The 19,555-nt window shown below is 38.4% G+C and overlaps 2 protein-coding genes across 10 annotated transcripts in view; both read right to left on the bottom strand.

Moving 5' to 3' along the window:
- CCDC138 (coiled-coil domain containing 138) overlaps positions 1-8,581 on the bottom strand; it is a 92,002-nt gene extending 83,421 nt beyond the window's left edge. The window contains exons 1-5 of one of the 7 annotated variants that reach the window (XM_030921804.1): positions 8,397-8,581; positions 7,246-7,303; positions 6,672-6,786; positions 3,572-3,699; positions 955-1,136 (exon numbers count right to left, since the gene is read on the bottom strand). Coding sequence is in view for 5 of the 7 variants with exons in the window: in XM_030921805.1 (XP_030777665.1) it covers positions 955-1,136; positions 3,572-3,699; positions 6,672-6,786; positions 7,246-7,303; positions 8,389-8,508 (603 nt within the window). In the remaining 2 variants the exon portion in view is untranslated. Of the gene's footprint in view, positions 1-954; positions 1,137-3,571; positions 3,700-6,671; positions 6,787-7,245; positions 7,304-8,388 lie in introns of all 7 variants that reach the window. The other 6 variants (XM_010368788.2, XM_030921803.1, XM_030921801.1 and 3 more) reach the window with 6 other exon arrangements.
- An 894-nt stretch (positions 8,582-9,475) lies between these two features.
- LOC104666650 (E3 SUMO-protein ligase RanBP2) overlaps positions 9,476-19,555 on the bottom strand; it is a 71,377-nt gene continuing 61,297 nt past the window's right edge. Inside the window, exons 25-30 of one of the 3 annotated variants that reach the window (XM_010368768.2) lie at positions 19,282-19,486; positions 17,980-18,081; positions 13,798-13,958; positions 12,828-13,101; positions 12,372-12,706; positions 9,476-11,662 (exon numbers count right to left, since the gene is read on the bottom strand). In XM_010368768.2, the coding sequence (XP_010367070.2) occupies positions 11,357-11,662; positions 12,372-12,706; positions 12,828-13,101; positions 13,798-13,958; positions 17,980-18,081; positions 19,282-19,486 (1,383 nt within the window). In that variant the 3' untranslated portion in view covers positions 9,476-11,356. The remainder of the gene's footprint in view (positions 11,663-12,371; positions 12,707-12,827; positions 13,102-13,797; positions 13,959-17,979; positions 18,082-19,281; positions 19,487-19,555) is intronic. The other 2 variants (XM_030920765.1, XM_010368775.2) reach the window with 2 other exon arrangements.

Below are 19,555 nucleotides of genomic sequence, written 5' to 3'. Positions count from 1 at the left end.
AACTTTTCCTGGTGATTTTAGGCTAAAATAATCTTTTTCTAAAATGCTATGGCAATTACCATCTGAATTATTTTGACAAAACAAGATACTGGTTTTAAAGAAATGCTTAACTATTTCATGTGTTTCCAATGGGAAGGATTTCAAACAGATACTGTGTATTACATACACTTTTGCTTCCTTCTCTACTTCTCATGGATGCTTAATATATAAATTATACCCTTTAGGCTGAGCACAGTGGCTCACGCCTGTAATCCCAGCACTCTGGGAGGCCAAGCGGGGGCAGATCACCTGACATCAGGAGTTCAAGACCAGCCTAGCCAACACGGTAAAACCCCAACTCTACTAAAAATACAAAAAATTGGCTGGACGGGGTGGCATGCACCTGTAATCCCAGCTACTCAGGAGACTGAGGCAGGAGAATCACTGGAACCCAGGAGGCGGAAGTTGCAGTGAGCCAAGATCGTACCACTGCACTCCAGCCTGGATGACAGAACAAGACACCATTGCAAAAAAAAAAAAAAAATACACTTTAGAAACAAAAAAACCCCAAAGGCAGATATAAGCGAATGTTAAGAGTTCAATTTTGATGAGAGTTGACAAGAGGACTCTTCATATGTAAGTACTTAAAACAATAAAGCTAGAGCATCTACTTAAAAAGCATACTTTTTTTTTTTTGCAGATTTTATTGCTGAAGTAAGGGTGGGATGGGAATCAAATAAAATACAAGACAGTCTGAAACACACACCTACAAATAAAAACGCCACTGTCTCTATTTTATCTCAGCCACTGTATTTGTCCCTTCCTTAGTCCCTATAATTTGAGTTTGTCCCCTGCTGTCCTTGTCTTGACAAACTTATCTAAAGTAATTAAAATGAAATATATACAAATTTTGTAAGTGCTTGGTTCTTAGAACATAAATATTTCTGAATTCTCGATTCAGTATTTAGTTCTTACCTGCAGTTTCAGATGTATCTGAAATAATTCGTCATATATCTGACTGATCTGACGTGGAAGTAAACTCCGCTTGTCTGATGTTTTAGATTTTGGATAGCTGACAAGTTTCAAAGGAGAGTCACCTGCATCACTACAACACTCAGTCCGAGGTCTCGATGAGGTCGTATTAGTTGGCAGGGCAACTGCAAAGAAAATAACATTTGCATTATAAACTTTATTAACTTATTGTTTCAAATACTTTCAGAGTAACCTTTAGGAAGAGATGCTTTAAATACAAATTATAACATTAAAAAGTTTCAAGAGAGACAAATAATAATATAGTAAATATGGTAAAGTGGTAATATCAGAAAATTTGGGTGAAGGGTATACAGGAATTGACTGCATTATTTTTGCAACTTTTCTGTAAGTCTGAAATGATTTCAAAATAAAATACTTTAAAGGACATAAAAAGACACTAACTGCCAAGAAATGGAAAGTAACCTCAGAAACCCCTAATCATGTTCCTCTCTCCCCTAAATCAAATTTACCACTAACACAAATGAATGTTAAATGCTCCTTTACTTTGCTGTTTAATCTCCACTACTTACATTTTAAAAGTCCTTGTTTTGCCTGCTTTTATATTTTATATGTAATTATATTAACATAATTTCTATAACCTCTTCCTTTAAACAGGTTCACAAATCTTCACTGTATACCCTATTTTGCAAACACTGTATACAGTATCCTCCTACAGGTGGAAATTTGAGCTGCTTTGGCTATACAGATGCTACACAGTCTTGTACATGGCTTCTGGTGCACAAGTTTAAGAGTTTCCTGAGGGTATGTAAGTAGTAGCAAAATTGCTAGATCACAGGATATATGTGCAGTTTCAACTTTATTAGTGATGCTAAATTGTTTTCCAAAGTGGTTGTATTAATTTACTCTCCCAACAGCAGCAGATAAGTGAGTTCCTCTTGCTTGATATTCTTGCCAACACTGTACTGTTAGAATTTATTTTCTGCTAACAATTAAGAGTATAAAATGCCCTCGCTCAGTGGTTGCTTTTTTGTCTTTTTTTGTTTTTTGAGACGGAGTCTCGCTCTGTCGCCCAGGCTGGAGTGCAGTGGCGCTATCTTGGCTCACTGCAAGCTCTGCCTCCCGGGTTCATGCCATTCTCCTGCCACAGTCTCCCAAGCAGCTGGGACTACAGGCGCCCGCCACCATGCCCAGCTAATTTTTTTGTATTTTGTTTAGTAGAGACGGGGTTTCACCGTGTTAGTCAGGATAGTCTCGATCTCCTGACCTCGTGATCCATCTGCCTCGGCCTCCCAAAGTGCTGGGATTACAGGCCACCAAACCTGGCCTTTTTTTTTTTTTGAGAGCGTCCCACTATGTCGCCCAAACTAGAGTGCAGTGGCACAATCTCAGCTCACTGCAACCTCTGTCTCCTGGGTTCAAGTGATTCTCCTGCCTCAGCCTCCCAAGTAGCTGGGACTACAGGTGCATGCCACCACGTCTGGCTAATTTTTTGTATTTTTAATAAGAGACGGGGTTTCACCATGTTAGCCAGGATAGTCTCAATTTCCTGACCTCATGATCCGCCCACCTCGGCCTCCCAAAGTGCTGGGTTTATAGGCGTGAGCCACCACGTCTGGCAGATGCTCAGTGGTTTTAACCTGCACTAGACTCATGGAAGCCCCAGCTTTAAAAGGGGAGGGTGGGTTTCTTCCATTATACTTCAGTATAAACAGACAATGGAGAAGCAAAAATAAAACATAGTATGAATTTTTTTAAATGAAAAGCTTCACTTCAGTCAGTTCAGCAAATGCCCTAAAAGTGAAAGGCACATTCACAGAGCTCTACTTGCCTGTTTAGGTTCCCGACTCACCAATCCCTGGCCTGAACATTTCTTAATTTTGTCTACTTTCAAGTATGAAGTTGGTGCAAAAGTCATTGTGGTTTTTTACCATTACTTTTAATGGAATACAAGCAACATTTTCTTTATACCTTATCCCATGTTTTCCACTGGGAAAACCGACCATATAGCAGGAAACACAAGTCCAGACAGAATTATTTTTCATCTTCCTCAAATGCTGAGAATAATGAGACAAAGGAAAACGAAGAAGGAAAAGAGGAAAATGAATGTTGTTGTGTGTAGACCATAATACTGGCACCGGTATTATCGGTAATATCAACAGGGCAACTCGAAGTCGTGTAGCCCAGAGGGTGAAGGGTGCCATTTGCGGTTGTCCATTCCTTGAAATCCTGCCACAACTATGAAATGCAGCCAGATACACAGAAAACTGCTGGTAGGTCAGTGCCCAGAAAGTCATACTTTAAATAATCTGGAGTATTTTCTCAAAATATTGTAGTCAAATACTATCACAGTCATTTACTCAGTTATTAATTTATTTGGATAAATTTTGAGGGTACAGGAATATTACTGAAAAATAATGAAGTTTAATTTCCTCTGCTCCTTTAATTTAATAATAAGCACAGTAACAATCTCCTGGCTTATAGAAGTTCAGAACACAGAAATATGCAGACTCTTGGAGGCCAGTGTTATTACCAGGAGGAAAGCTTCATGTACTCTATTTGACAAAGTTACTACTTGATTGTTCTACAATATTTATTTTACCTTTTTCTATTTCTTTAAAAGACTGCTTGGTTATTTTGGAGGTACTAACTCTATAATCATTTTCAATTAACTCTTCTTCTGTTTCCTGTTTCTTCAAATCATGGAAGGAATCCAGTTCATCATCTAGGCTTTAAAAAAATAATTGTATCACAGCAATCTAGAAGTTTCCTACAGCATTTTAAAAAGATAAAACTGCTTTTCAAATATTAGCAGCATAACTGAGAAAAAATGCAAAAGCATTTTTTAAACTGCAAAATGTAAACATGTAAAAAGGAAAAATGTAAAAAGTAACAGTCACAGATCATTGATAACCCACTACAAGATATTTTTCTACACATTAAATAGACAATTTAAAATGACATATACCTACCTGTGGTACACTCTACAGCTGAGGAACACTTTATTTTGACTCCCAATAATCTGTTGTTATTTATAAGGTAGCTTTAGCTAAAATAATGAATGTTTAACATAAGAAAACTAAACCTAAAGAAGTCAAATAACTGATGGGTGACATAACAAGCAGAAAGTGGAGCAGAACTAGAATCCCAGGTGTTCTCTCCAAAAAGACAATCTGAGTTGAAATTTCTAGAATAGTATTGTTCAAAAGCAATATAACACAAGTCATATAGGTAATTTAAAATTTTCTAGTAGCACATTAAAAAACAAATTTTAAAAATACTATTTAATATAGTATATCTAAAAGTTTATCATTTCAACATGTTATCAATGTTAAAAATTATTAAGATATAACAGGCATGGTGGCTCATGCCTGTGATCTCAGCACTTTGGGAGGCTGAAGTGGGAGTATCTCTTGAGCCCAGGAGTTCAAGATCAGCCTGGACAACACAGTGAGATTCTGTCTCTACAGAAAAAAAATAAATTAAATTAAATAAATTAGCCGGGAGTAGTGGTACACATATGTAATTCCGGCTACTCAGGAGGCTGAGATGAGAGGATCGTTTGAGCACAGGAGTTGGAGGCTACAGTGAGTTACAATTATGCCACTGCACTCACAGCCTGGGCAACAGAGCATGACCCCGCCCCCTGCAAATCCACATACACACACACAAAATTAAGGTATTTTACATTATTTTATCCATGCTTATTTATTTTTTGAGAGGGAGTCTTGCTCTGTCACCCAGGTTGTAGTGCAGTGGCACGATCTTGGCTCACTGCAAATTCCACCTCCCAGGTCCAAGCAATTCTCCTGTCTCAGCCTCCCGAGTAGCTGGGACTACAGGCACCCACCACCAAGCCCTGCTAATTTTTGTTATCTATGCTAAGTCTTAGAGAGCCAGTGTGTATATGACAGTTACAGGGTATGTCAATTCAGACCAGCCCCATTTCAGACTAGATCACGACTAGGGGTCTAATGTTATGAAAATCTTCATAGTCCAAAACCTTCAGATTATAGTTCAGAATTATACCCAGGTCATTATTTTAAAAATGATAAAACTCAGTTAAAAAGAAAATAATTTCCAAGAATTTATTACCTTAAAAACAATTTTCACTTTCCTTACCCTACATTCAACATAGCTCATGTCTAAATCCTAAATCTAGATCAACTAGATTTTCTGAGTGCAAAATGAAACAGTAATAACAATAATGATAATAGCTAACATTTGAGTACTTATTATTTACCCAGAACTGTTCAGTGTATTACACAGATTTAACTTATTTAAGAAGAGAAAGGGAAAACTGTATTAAAAAAGTCAAGCTCCCAAATACTAATTATGTTAGAAACATATAGATACTTGGCCGGGCGCGGTGGCTCAAGCCTGTAATCCCAGCACTTTGGGAGGCCGAGATGGGCGGATCACGAGGTCAGGAGATCGAGACCATCCTGGCTAACCCGGTGAAACCCCGTCTCCACTAAAAAATACAAAAAACTAGCCGGGCGAGGTGGCGGACGCCTGTAGTCCCAGCTACTCGGGAGGCTGAGGCAGGAGAATGGCGTAAACCTGGGAGGCGGAGCTTGCAGTGAGCTGAGATCCGGCCACTGCACTCCAGCCTGGACGACAGAGCCAGACTCCGGCTCAAAAAAAAAAAAAAAAAAAGAAAGAAACATATAGATACTTTAGGCATAATTATTTTTTCTCTCCACAATTATCTCAACATTTCATTTTATATGAGTATACATCTTTATTTCAAAATGCTTACTCCTTCTTGATACCCATAGCATTTCTTTCTGCCACATATTTTTGGCATTAAATAATATCCAACTTAGATCTTTATTTTACCTTAGCTTCCACTGTTTTATGTACTTTTTCCCCATAGTAAATAGTATCTTCCTTACAGAATGGCAACTTCTTTTAATCCAGCACTGTAGTTCCCATCTCCCCAGACTGCCTTCTTCAATCTCTCTCTCAACCACCTAGATACAATGTGTACCACACTACCAGACACATCAGAGATAGTAAAATGCTGCTGCCTAACAAAACTTGTATGGCAGTTTTTTTTGTAGTTCCTTTTTTTCTTTCTTTCTTCAGGACAGAGTTTTGCTCTTGTCACCCAGGCTGGAGTGCAATGGCGCAATCTCAGCTCACTGCAACTTCCATCTCCTGGGTTCAAGTGATTCTCCTGCCTCAGCCTCTCAAGTAGCTGAGATTCCAGACGCACACCACCACACCCGGCTAATTTTTCTATTTTTAGTAGAAACGGGGTTTCACCATGTTGGCCAGGGTGGTCTCGAACTCCTGACCTCAGGTGAACCACCCGCCTCAGCCTCCCAAAGTGCTGGGATTAGAGGTATGAGCCACCGCACCCAGCCCATAGTTCCTTTTCTAAACATTTTTATTTAAAGAAAGGGAGCAGAGTCTGCATTTGGGTCCCAGATGAATAACCATAAAAATATTTTTTCATCTTTTACATTATATAAATAATTTTCCATTACGCTACACTAAATATAATGCTAGGTCTATGCTTTTATTACAGAGATCCTCAGTAAAAATTAATAAGTGATTTGCTTCAACTATTTAGCAGGCTCCAGACTGCCTTATACCTGTTCTCAGGAAAGAGCAAAAATATAACCTGCCCTTTTCGCTTTCTCAGTTTCTTGAGCTACTGAGGGGGTAGCAAGTCAAGTTTCAGGGTACTTTACCAATTCACATTTACGCGCTTGAATAAGCTGCACAATGGTGTTCTACAATGCTTGCTTTCATCAGAATATTTTAATGATGAACCAACTTTATCTCCAGAGTAGATATCCAAATCATCTGTCAACGACAAATAAACCACGAAAGATTACCAGAACAATGAATCACAAACTATCTGGCACTGGCCACAAGTCTAAATAATATTAGTTTTAAAATCTTCTCTCTCAAATTATTTTTTTCTTTTTTGAGACTGAGTTTCACTCTTGTTGCCCAGGCTGGAGTGCAGCGGCACCATCTCGGCTCACTGCAATCTCCACCTCCCAGGTTCAACCGATTCTCCTGCCTCAGCCTTCCCAGCAGCTGGGATTACAGGCGCCCGCCACCAAGCTCGGCTAATTTTTTGTATTTTTAGTAGAGACGGGATTTCACCGTGTTGGCCTGGCTGGTCTCGAACTCCTGACCTCAGGCGATTCGCCTGTCTTGGCCTCCCAAAGTGTTGGGATTATAGACGTGAGCCACCGTGCCCGGCCTCAAATTAAACTTTTGAAACCCCCAAATATACACAAAATAATGGCTTACCTGGGGAGGTTGGAGTTCTTCTCTTATATTTAGACTGATTAAAATTTGAAAAATCATACTAAAAAAGAGAAAAGATATTTAATTTGTATACTAAGACTCAATTTACTGTCTCAAAATATTTCCCCACAAATTATGTATTAATTACAAAGGTTAGAGTGGAGAAATCCTGTAGACACCATCTTAACCAAGCGATCAAAGTTAGTATCATCAATAATGTGACAAACCAACATCATGTGCCTCCCCACAGCAGACCACACATCACTCATCTCATGCTCCTGCCAAAAATGCATAACCAATCTAACGAAGAGGCATCCATAAGATAAACCCAAATGGAGAAACATTCCAATAAATAATTCTTACACTTTTCAAAAAACCAATCTTGTAGAAAACAAAGGCTGCGAACCTGTTCCAGATTAAAGGCAACAAAAAGGACAATCAAATGCAATCAATGCTCGTTCTTGGATTGAATCTGCACTAGGAAAAAATTTTTCCTATAAAAGGCATTATCGAGATAATTGTTGAAACTTCATATGAACTCAAGATTACCAAATATATCAATTCTAAATTTCCTGAAAATATTACTGTGGTTATTAAAAGAGAACGTCCTTGTGCTTAGGAAAAGCACACAAGTTATTTCTATCTAGAGGTAAAGGGGCATGATGCCTGCAAATTACCCTCAAATAGTTCAAAGGGAAAAAACGCGTGTAGGGAGGGAAGGGGAGAGAACGAATGGTAAAGCAAACGTGGCAAAATATTAATTTGTGAATGCAAGTGAGGGTACAAGGGAATTATTGGTACTACGGCAGCAACTTTTGAGTAAGTCTGAAATTATTTCGAAATAAGCCGCTTTTAAAAAGCAATTCAACTGTTTTCTCAACTCCACTCACATCACTGCAAAAACAAAAAAGCTGAATAATACTTTCTCTAACATCACACCATGCCCCGTATACCATGAACACAGAGGCACAAGTGAAGTGGCGACCCTGCGCCCCTGCACCGCAAAGCCCGCCCCTCCCGCCCGCTTCCACGAGGCCCGAGCCGCAGCCACTGCGGGAGTGCCGGGGCCGGGACCAGAGCCGCTGCGCGCCCGCAGGCCGCCAACGCAGGGAACTGGTGAGCCGCTCGGCAGCAGCAGGAGCCCACCCGCGGACCTCGGAGCGGCGGCTTCACCTCGTCCGGGCAGCTGCCCCCGAGTCCGTAGCGGCTTTTGAGACGCTCCACCACTAAATCCTGCCCCGGCGGCTTGACGACCCTCGGCTCCATAGCACACCGCAACCGCAGCGGTCTCCCCGGGAACCGCGTTCATCAAACCCTCGCCGCAAAGCGGCCGCGGTGCGTCACGACGTGCCAGGCCCCGCCCCCAGAGGCACGCAGGGCCGCCGCAGGGAAGGGGCGGGGCAGAACTGGAGGACCCGGAGAAAGCAGCTAGGCTTGACCGCGCGTCGTCCAGGTCTCTCGTGCTATCGCTGCAGACCTCATAACTTTAGTATTGCATCTCCCCGCGTTAGTGCCGCCCCGGCCGCCTGGGTACCACGGATGGAGGGGCACCGAGGCCCCACACCTGCCTGCAGCGCTCCGCTTCAGCTCCATTAAACCTGTAAGTTTGGTGTGCGTTTGCGCTCACCATAGACCTGTTGTTCCATCAGAAGTGGCCTTTGCTAACTGCCATATAAAAGAAAAACCAAGACTATACCTGAGCCAGGAGTGGTGGCGCGCGTGTAATCCTGGCTGCTTAGGGAGCCTGGGAGTTAACATCTACTCTGGGTAACATAGCAAGACTCTCATCTCTTAAAAAAAAAAAAAAAAGGAAAGCTGAGCATAGAAATTGCACATTACCTAACTTTTCCTGTGTTCCATATGGGTTATAACCAGGTATTAAAAATAATAGACTGTAAGCTCCCTGAAAACAAACTTTTGTTTTTTGAAAAGAAAAAAGCTTTTGCCAGTACCCACAACAGTGCTAGCCATAGTATACATCAACCTGAAAACCTATGTTAAACAAAACTGAGGGGAACTGTACAACCACTTCATTTTTCTCATTCATACAGTTACAGTGGTGTAATATTTTACTTTTCTAAGTTGTGACTGTCAGCTGCATCTCTGGACTAATAACTCCTAAAGTTTCTGGATTAAAGTTCCCAAATGCCCAAGTTTTATAAAATCTATGCTTAAGCAGTTATCTGAAAATTACTTAAGCCATACTTTTTGCCATAAAGTACCACTTAAGATGTACAAATAATGAATTACTTTATTCTATCTTTAAGCAGATTTTAATGAGACAATATAAAATCCAGTTTAAAAGGAAAGATAGATACATATCATCGTGGGTTTAGACCACATCAGTGATTAAATAACAAAGAGAAATCAAAGTCCTTTCCTGAAATGTGACACAAAGACTTTCTCATAAATGCCACAAGCCACTGTTAAGCATCTTTGGAATACTAATACTAGAAAAGTCAGTTTACATGTCATTTTGTCAAATTTTTGGTCAAAGTTTAAAGCTTTTTAATTTGTAACTTTAATGCTTTAGGAAAGCACAGAAATCTGTAAGAAGTCTCTTAAAATGCACTTGCATTGTTAAGAATTTATTCTAAAATCATGACGAAGGCATCAGCTGTCTCAGCTGAAAAGTTACAACACACTTTACATCAGTTTATATTACACAGATTTCCAAATAAGCCAATTTGAAACATTTAGTGTAAACATATGTAATCCATAGTTCTTGAGTAGGTTTATTTCAGGTATCTGGCTTTGTGGCTGAGTGGAATGGTGATGGTATACCATCACTCATTACTCGCACAACATCCCTCCCCTCTTTTGAACAGTTACTTGCTTTAGGATACCCAATTTCCAAATCCCCATATAACAGGGAATAAACCTGTCTTTCCTCACTAAATAAAATGAGGTAATTTCACCAGAAAGAATGTGTTCTTTGGGTAGAAGAGAGTCAGTATTCATAATTGCAATATACAGAATTTTGTGTTCTACCTGGATTCTTTGTAGTTCCGTATCGAGTAGGCCAATAAGAACATCCTCTTTTCTTTAGCAATTTGCCTAACATTTGATATAAGCCATTTGCAAATACATTTGCAGTGTATATCAAACTTGAGAAACTAGCTCTGGAAGTTAGGCGGCAGTTTGAATTTACTGCCTCTGAATTGTCTTCCTTTAGAATAACCAGAAGCACAAGTAATGAATTTTTTGAATGTCAGTGGCTCTTATGAATTGTCATTTTATTTCTGCTACAAAATTTACCAGAAAAAGGTACTGCAACAATCCTGTATAAAGCAAATCTTTAACCAAATAACATGGCATAGACTTTCTAAAAATATTCATACTTTATCACAGTAACTACAAGGAAAAATTCAGTTTCTATCATCAGAACCAAGCTGCAGTTTCTGAGGTAGTAGAGACAGATGACAGAAAAGTTGAAAACAAAACCCCTAAAGGAAATAGTCAACTTGTTTAAAATGTAAAAATTAATTGAATACCTATGAAAGGGCACAGGAAGCTAGATATTTTAAGGAAGGTACGCTACTTAAAAAGTTAACTTGTAACCACACAGGAGGTGTAAAGATTCTAGAGAAGAGCACTTTGGTTAACTCTGTACGTTCTGTGGCTCTACCCATTCATAAATGAGTCTCTATGCATAAATGAGTACACCAATAGTTAAGATTACCAAATATATTTCAAATCTAAAGTAAAATTATCCAAGTTGTGGTCCCTTTATTCAAATGGTAAGTATATCCATGCAGGAAGTCCAAATATCTTAAAAGGAATTAAAATTAAATTGCATATATCATATTCCTTCAATAGTTTGAGAAGGTCTATTGCTTTTAACAAGATTAGTATTATTCCATTTTAATACAAATATGTCAGGAGTACATAAACACAAGTACACCTGAAATACACCAGTGTTTAAACTTTTATTTCACACCATGCAAGGTCAATTATAACATATTAAAAAGTGACAACAGCTATAAGCTGCAATTTTACATTTGTACATCAGAAATGTCCATTTTCAAAAGCTGAACATAATTATCAAATTGTAATAACTAAGCTTCAATTCAACTGCTTATACAGATAAAATTTTCTATGAAACACAATGATTTTATATTTGTCCACATTCTGTGATAGTTATTCTTCGACAAACAGACCCTTTGGGAGAACCAAATGATTCAATCTTTTTCACAGTATCCATGCCATCCTTAACAAACCCAAATACTACATGCTTAAAGTCCAAATGTTCTGCTTTTTTCAATGTTATAAAAAATTGAGAATTATTGGTATTCTGCCCTCGATTGGCCATGGATAGTAAACCAGGACCAGTATGTTTCACATCAAAATTTTCATCTTCAAATTTATCTCCATAAATGGACTGTCCACCTGTTCCATCATGTTTGGTGATATCTCCTCCCTGAAAAAAAATGTATAACAAAAGTTTAAAATTTTTTTTCAATTAATAGGAATCCTGAGTAAAATACTAAAATACACACAGAACTCATCACTATAGGATAAATCCTAAAGCCCAGCTTTCCTGACTATAATTTGAAACCTAAGAAATTCATATTGTTGGAAAGAAGATGAAAAATGAAAAGGTTTTTCCCATCCCTTAGTCTCTATCTACTAGGTCTCAAGTACTGAAAATTTAACTTTTTTTTTTTTTTTTTTTTTTAAAGACAGGCTGTCTCACTCTGTCGCCCAGGATGGAGTGCAGTGACGCAAACCTAGCTCACTGCAGCCTTGGCTTCCTGGATGCTCCCACCTCAGCCTCCATGTAGCTGGGACCACAGACGCACACCATCATGCCTAATTTCTGTATTTTTTGTCCAGATGAGATTTTTGCCACGTTGCCCAGGCTGGTCTCAAATTCTAGGGCTCAAGCAATCTGCCTGCCTTGGCCTCCTAAAGTGCTGGAATTACAGGTGTGAGTCATTGTGCCCAGCCTAAATGATTTTAGGGTGCAAGTTTTAGGCAGGAGCAGGGAATGGGTAGTGATGCCATGTGATTCCATGTGTGGAAAACCTAAAGAAATCTTAAACAAAACTACAGGATGAGGTCCAGGAAAAACACCCAAATTTCCCGTTAGTGTGGTGCACTCTTAAGACCTCAATTGCAATACCTACTTGGCAAACAAAATCTGGAATTACTCTGTGAAAAATGGAATTCTTGAAACCAAAGCCTTTTTCTCCAGTGCACAGTGCTCTGAAGTTCTCAGCAGTACGAGGAACAATGTTCGAAAATAACTCCATAGTTATCCGCCCTAGAGGTTCACTGTCCACACAAACATCAAAAAACACCACAGGATTGGTCTCCTTTGATAATTCTGCTGCCGGTGATACATGTCCTTTCTGGAGTTGCAATAAATTCTGCTGACATTCTTCAAATGTTTTCTTGAAACAATCAGCTACTTCTTTAGTTTTAAATCTCACTGCAAGCTGTTCTACTTTTGCTTCTCCATCTATTAAGGAGGGAAAGGGGAAGGAGTGACCTTAGTATTAAAATAACTGTTATAAGTTGTTTTGTTATAGATTTTAGAAAAGTCCAAAAAATGAAAAGTACATTTGAATGTAAAAACTCACCAGCATAATCTGAGGCAGTCCAAACTAAAGCATTATTTGAAACATTTAAGGGCTTTAATTCCATTGTTTTAGTAATAACGTGGTTTGCACACACTTTAAAAACCTGGTCTCTTCTCATAAGGATCCGGTAATAATTCTTCATTGTATGCCAAAGAATCTTTATATCTCCAACACCACGTTCCTTCCACTGACTGACATCCCGATCCCATCTATAAAGTTTGGCTCTCTCTTTAAACAAAATTTCTTCATCTTCTTCTCCAGATTTTACTTCTACCTATAATAGGAGATGAAATACTCTATAAGCTGCTGCTTATAATAAATTCCATGACAAATTTCAAAGATCCAAATTTTTTTAAGGCATTTTCTTTGTGATGACAAAGAGAATTTGTTAATATGATAATTGGTTATATATCTTAGGGCTAGGAATACATCTGATGTGGCTGAGGGAGTGAAGACCTGATTTGTCATTAAATATTTTCTTTTATATAGTATTCATTTTCCCTTTGGAAATTAAATGCTTTTCTTCATAGGACACAGAGGTTTCAAAAGTGTCTGCTACTGAAGAGAAATATAAGATACTGAGATTAAAAATGACAAAATAATTTTCCTAGAACGATGTTCTTGTCCAAAAAACACAGATTAATGTTTATTGAAAGGACTTTGGTGAGTATGAGGTTAATTTTTCCCCGGAATCATGTTATAAAAACAAACATGATATTCTAGAAACATACGAAAAAATTATTTCTTCCCAACAATTACATATAGAATTTACAAACCAATATTTATGTAAAAACTGCAAAAAAATAATTTATACTTAAAGGCTAGACATCTAATAAATAGAGCTTCCATTTCAAACTGTAAACATTCTTAAATGCAAACAATGATACCCTGACAGATCAAGCCAGGGTAAGTTTTAAACTTATAAATGAAAAATAAGTTACTAGTAAAAGTTTAATTCCTTAACATTTACCTCTGGTAGTGACACTATTGGTTCAAAATGGATATCTTCGTTATGAACTACTTCTTCATCACTACCATCTTCATCTTCACCAACTTTACCAATTGACTGGGTTCCAACTGACTGTGTTCCAAACACAGCCGCTCCAGTATTTGCCCACTGGAAATTTTTATCTGATGAATAAATCAAGATATTTAAACACTAGTATCTATTTTTTACATTTTTCATCCCCCTCTTATTTTATCAATCCTTCTAATTCCCGATGATGTAATATGTACATCAATTTTAAATGTTTAAAACTATATTATTCTAATAAATTCCTCACACCTGTAATCCCAGCACTTTGGGAGGCCAAGGTCACCTGAGGTCAGGGGTTCCAGACCAGACCATAGCCAACATGGTGAAACCTCTCTCTTCTAATAATACAACAATTAGGCCAGGTGCAGTGGCTCATGCCTGTAATCCCAGCACTTTGGGAGGCCGAGGTGAGTGGATTGCCTGAGGTCAGGAGTTCAAAACCAATCTGACCAACATGGAGAAACCCCATCTCTACTAAAAATACAAAATTAGTTGGGCATGGTGGCACATGCCTGTAATCCCAGCTACTCAGGAGGCTGAGGCAGAAGAATCACTTGAACCCAGGAGGCAGAGGTTGCAGTGAGCCGAGATGGCGCCACTGTACTCTAGCCTGGGCATAAGAGGGAAACTCCGTCTCAAAAAAAAAAAGCCAGGCGTGGTGGTATGCGCCTGTGGTCCTAGCTACTTGGGAGGCTGAGGCAGAAGAATCGCTTGAACCTGAGAGGTGGAGGTTGCAGTGAGCCAAGATCGCCCCACTGCAGTCCAGCCTAGGCAATAGAGCAAGATTCTGTCTTAAAAAAAAAAAAAAAGTTAGCGGTGTGTGGTTATGGGTGAATGTAATCCCAGCTACTCAGGAGGGCTGAGGCAGGAGAATCGCTTGAACTTGAGAGGCAGAGGTTGCAGTGATCCGCTATCGCCCCACTGCACTCCAGCCTGGGCAACAGCAAGACTCTGTCTTTAAAAAAAAAAAAAAAAATTAGCCGGGCGTGGTGGTGGGTGCCTGTAACCCAGCTACTCAGGAGGCTAAGGCAGGAGAATCACTTGAACTTTGGTGGCAGAGGTTGCAATGAGCAGAGATCATGTCATTGTATTCCAGCCTGGGTGACAGAGCAAGACTGTCACCAAAACAAAACAAAACAAAACAAAAAAAAAAAACCTTCATACTGGGAGTACAGAGTACATTTGTTATTGTTTATGCTTAGAGATACAAAGATAAGACTGTCACTGCCTTGGATAAACTTCGTAATACTAAACTACACAAGGACTTCCAGTAAAGAAGTTAAGTTCTTTACCTACTTCTAAAATTTCAAGTACTCACCTTGAAATTTTGTAAACAGCTCAGCAGGCCAAACCTGCTACTTCCAAATTAGCCACAATGGCCTAAACATGTTTATAATTTCTGCATCTCTACTTCTTCCTGAAGAAGCTAGTGCTGGAATGTAGATTTCTTGGCTGCGCTGGTGGATAGCAGCCTTGGGAGAACTTCACTGACTTCAACTGCCCAAAGGGTATTAGACTGTTAAACATCCTACTTCTGTGTGGGGGAACAATGATGGTCTCTCTCTTGCATACCTGCAAGAAGGTGAGAACTAGAAACTTCTCCATCCCACACACTTCAATTTAGATGACCAAGTCCCCACTATCTTAGAGGAAAGAAACACCTCTCAACTTTTCATCACTTGCTGAATCACTGTCTTGAAGAACCCTATACCTTCTGCTAAAAACTCTTAAGAAAGAAAAAATGTCACAGGGTCCATAACTCAGTATCTTAAAGAATACAATAAAAAAGTCTCTTTAAGAAGGATTTAATGGAGGGGGGAAAAAAACGTTTTTAAAGAGGAGAGAGGGAGGGCCGGGTGTGGTGGCTCAACACACCTGTAATCCCAGCAGTTCAGGAGGCCAAGGCGGGCTGATCACTCTTGAGGTTAGGAGTTCGAGACGAGCCTGGCCAACATGGCAAAACCCCATCTCTACTAAAAATACTAAAAGAATTAGCGGGGTGTTGCAGCACACACCTGTAATCCCAGCTACTCAGGAGGCTGAGGCAGGAGAATCACTTGATCCTAGCAAGCAGAGGTTGCAGTAAGCTGAGATCTGCGCCACTGCACTCCAGCCTGGGTAACAGGGTGATCGTCTCAAAAAAAAAAAAAAAAGACAGAAAGACAAAAATTCTTAAGGACATAAAACAATTGTATTGCAAAGGAATGATCTGAAAACAAAAATCACAGGTTGCATGGGGACTTCCTGAGACCAGTAACCACTGATCTGGATGAGATACCAACTTGGGGGCTCAAAAATAACTGTTCAGGGCCAGGTGCAGTGGCTCATGCCTATAATCCCAGCACTTTGCAGGGCCAAGGTGGGAGGACTGCTTGAGCCCAGGAGTTTGAGACCAGCCTGGGCAACGTAGTGAGACCGCTGTCTCTACAAAAAATGCAAAAATTAGCTAGGCATGGCGGTACACACCTCTGGTCCCAGCTACTTGGCAGGCTGAGGTGGAAGGACTGCTGAAGGGCCCAGGAGGTCAAGGCAGCAGTGAGCTGTGTTCATGCCACTGCACTCCAGCCTGGGCAACAGAGTGACATCCTGTCTCAAAAACAGAAACAAAAAACACACAATTGTTCAGCAACTTTTTTGTCGAAAGCAAAAATTTAAAAAATAACCCCAAGGGACATTGGGAGAAGAATTCAAAATTCTTTCAAAATAGTGGTTCTCTATCCTGGGAACACATTAGAATCAATCATTTGTAAAAATATGTGTAATATATCAGTATCTGGGTCTCACAGGTCATAACGGGGTCTACAGTGATGTTACTGTAAGTGAATAATTCAGCAAGCTTTGAGACATTGGAGAAAATAAGATTGAATCTCTAAATTATCTGGAAATTAACAAAAGTATAAAGATTCCCTATGAAAACCTATGGATACAAACAAAACTGACTGCAGGGCATTTACAGTTTCAAATACTATTTTTAACAAGCACAATCTAACTAAAGTAAGCATTCAATACACAAGAGCTTGGTGAATAATCTCACTAAAAATGACAAGTGGTAGTGAGAAGTGAATGTCAATGCATAAGGCTTATTTAGGCATGGTTTTCCTCCTGATATGTGAGTATTTTCTACTTTACACTTTACTGTCCAATATTGACATAATACTTCAAAAAGGCTACACTGATTAACAAGGAGCCTATCTATTTTTATTTGGGATTTTTTTGTGTAAGTGTACCTACTATATCGCTTATTTGCTGACACATTACCCTTTGATTTCAGGCTATTTAATAAATTAAAACAAAAATAAGTAACATCAGTGAAGCCCAAGAATTCCAACATAACATCACATCTGAAGGTAATTTCTAAAACTTTTATGTGTTTCTACAGGTGGCAGGAGCTGTGAAAAAAGTGCAAATATGGAGGAGGAAAGAACAGAATTCTGAACTGCATTAATCATTTAAGCATATATCCTCAATAAAATGTATTCCGTAAATCAAACACCTTGTACTAGAACTATTTAAGTGGTGCTATAAAGAGCAATGTGAAAGACATTACAAGAATGAGAAAATACAATGAATGGTCTTATACTGGTAAACCCGATACAATCAGGGAAATGGATTATTTTCTAGATATGTTACCAAAATGGATTAAAAATAGAAACTCCACTAAAGAAGATGGGCAAGCATACCAATTATAAACTTAGCACAATAAATTAGCACAACCCTAATACTGAAATCCAAAGATAGTACAGAAAACTACAAAATCATATCCTTAAAAAGTAATAAACTCACAAATCCTGAAATATTAACAAATCAAATCTGAAAGTATAGTTAAAAGAATAATGACCAAAGTCAGAGTCATTCCAAAGCTCAAAAATGGTTCTGCATTTCAGAATGGGGAGGACTATCAGCATGGCTTATATAAAATTTTGAGAAAATTCTTATGATAATGTTGATGTCAAAAAATAATAAAGTGTAGAAGCCCTTCATTATTAAAACACTAAACAAACTGGGGGGTAAGGGAAGAAACTTCTACTTTAGTTATGTACTGCAACAAAAAACTAGTTTTTCAGTTGTGCTTGATTCTGTAACAATGTCATTAAAAGTCTCTCCTCTTCATCTTACCTTTAGAACCAAAAGCAAAATCTCCAGAATTACTGGAAGCCAAGTCTGCAAATGAGAGCCCTGTGCTACTTCCAAATCCAAATGAAACTATTTTGCTTTCCCCTGGCAAAAGAAATAGAACAATTTACTATTTCATTTGTGCTGAATATCAAAGCTTTACCCAGGACCTAGAGAGAACAGTAGAGCCTTGTATACTCTGGGATGAGGGGAGTTATTTCAATTCTGACAAGTTACAAAATACATCCAATTCTGAGCTGCTTCAGTATTACTAATTTTACAGGTGCTATTCACAAAGAATACTACAATACCACACCAAAAGCATGCCAACACTTATTTTTTATAAATGAGATGTAGAGCTATCTATATTAAGCCAGAAAATAAACTACAGTTTCTGCTCTATGGAGCCTACTATACTCCAAAGCAAGCATTCAATCAGAGGCAGGGTTTTAGGAAACATCTGTATAAAAACTTTTTGTGTTCTGTACTATAAATAAGCTTATAAAAACCAAATGTCTCATTTACACTTTGTCATAAGGACTTTTGGGGTCTTCTCTTAATTCTGCTAATGTGAAGCTGCATGATCTCTGAAAGCCCCATGCCTTATTTTCCTCATATGAAAACATATGAGGCTTTAGGTATGAAGTCGTCGTCTTCTTTTAGCACATTAAGACTCTCAAATGCCTATAAATGTAGTATTTGTGACACTGAAGGCTATTTCTTTTTTTAAAAGTAGGTAATGTACACAAAGCAATACCACTTAAACTTCCCACTTCCATCCCCGAAATCGAAATGAAAGGGAGAAAGCAATACCAAATATGTTACTGTAACTGAGTAATTCATTTAGCAAGCTTTGAAACTATTAGAGAAAATAAGAAACATTAAATAGTACCATAAAACTTTCTTAAATCCCTATTGTATTTCTATAATTTCTTCATAATTAAAACACTTTGAATATGCTTGAGTGATAATATAATTCAAACAATATTTAAATGAAAACACTATCACAGAGGAAATTACATGTAACAACACTCTTGTCTTTTAAACTCAGGAAAATAGGTCAGAGTCATAATGCTTTGTATTTCCCTAATAACCACAACTCTATCAATGAAAACATATTTGTTGGCAAGACAATACAATTTTTCTGATTATTATTATTACTACCACTACTAAGATTCCCCTTTATATACACATCAAAATTTGTTTTAAAGGGAGTTTTCAGGATCTGCCTTTAAAAGTCTATCTTCTCAAAGATAAATAAGGTGTCCCTTATGTAATACATGATAAACATATATCAAGTTTTACCTTGGCTTGCAGATTCTGTATCAAGTTCCTTTCTAGTTGACAAATCTACAGGTTTGTCCATAGTTTCAGAGGAAACAGATGGTGAACTAATGGATTTGGTAGTAGAATCAGGTTCTTCAGATTTACAGAAAGAAGGTACCATCACTTCAGTCCCACCTGTATATACACTGTCTGTTGTGCTAGTTATTTCTTCTGTCTGAGATTTCTGCAAAGAGGAAGTCACAAAATACTATGCCACTTAAATGCTAAATTACAAAAATGACTATATGATCTA

This window comes from Rhinopithecus roxellana, chromosome 17 (assembly GCF_007565055.1).
Source record: "Rhinopithecus roxellana isolate Shanxi Qingling chromosome 17, ASM756505v1, whole genome shotgun sequence".
Taxonomy (NCBI): domain Eukaryota; kingdom Metazoa; phylum Chordata; class Mammalia; order Primates; family Cercopithecidae; genus Rhinopithecus; species Rhinopithecus roxellana.
This window is presented reverse-complemented; position numbering and strand designations above follow the sequence as displayed.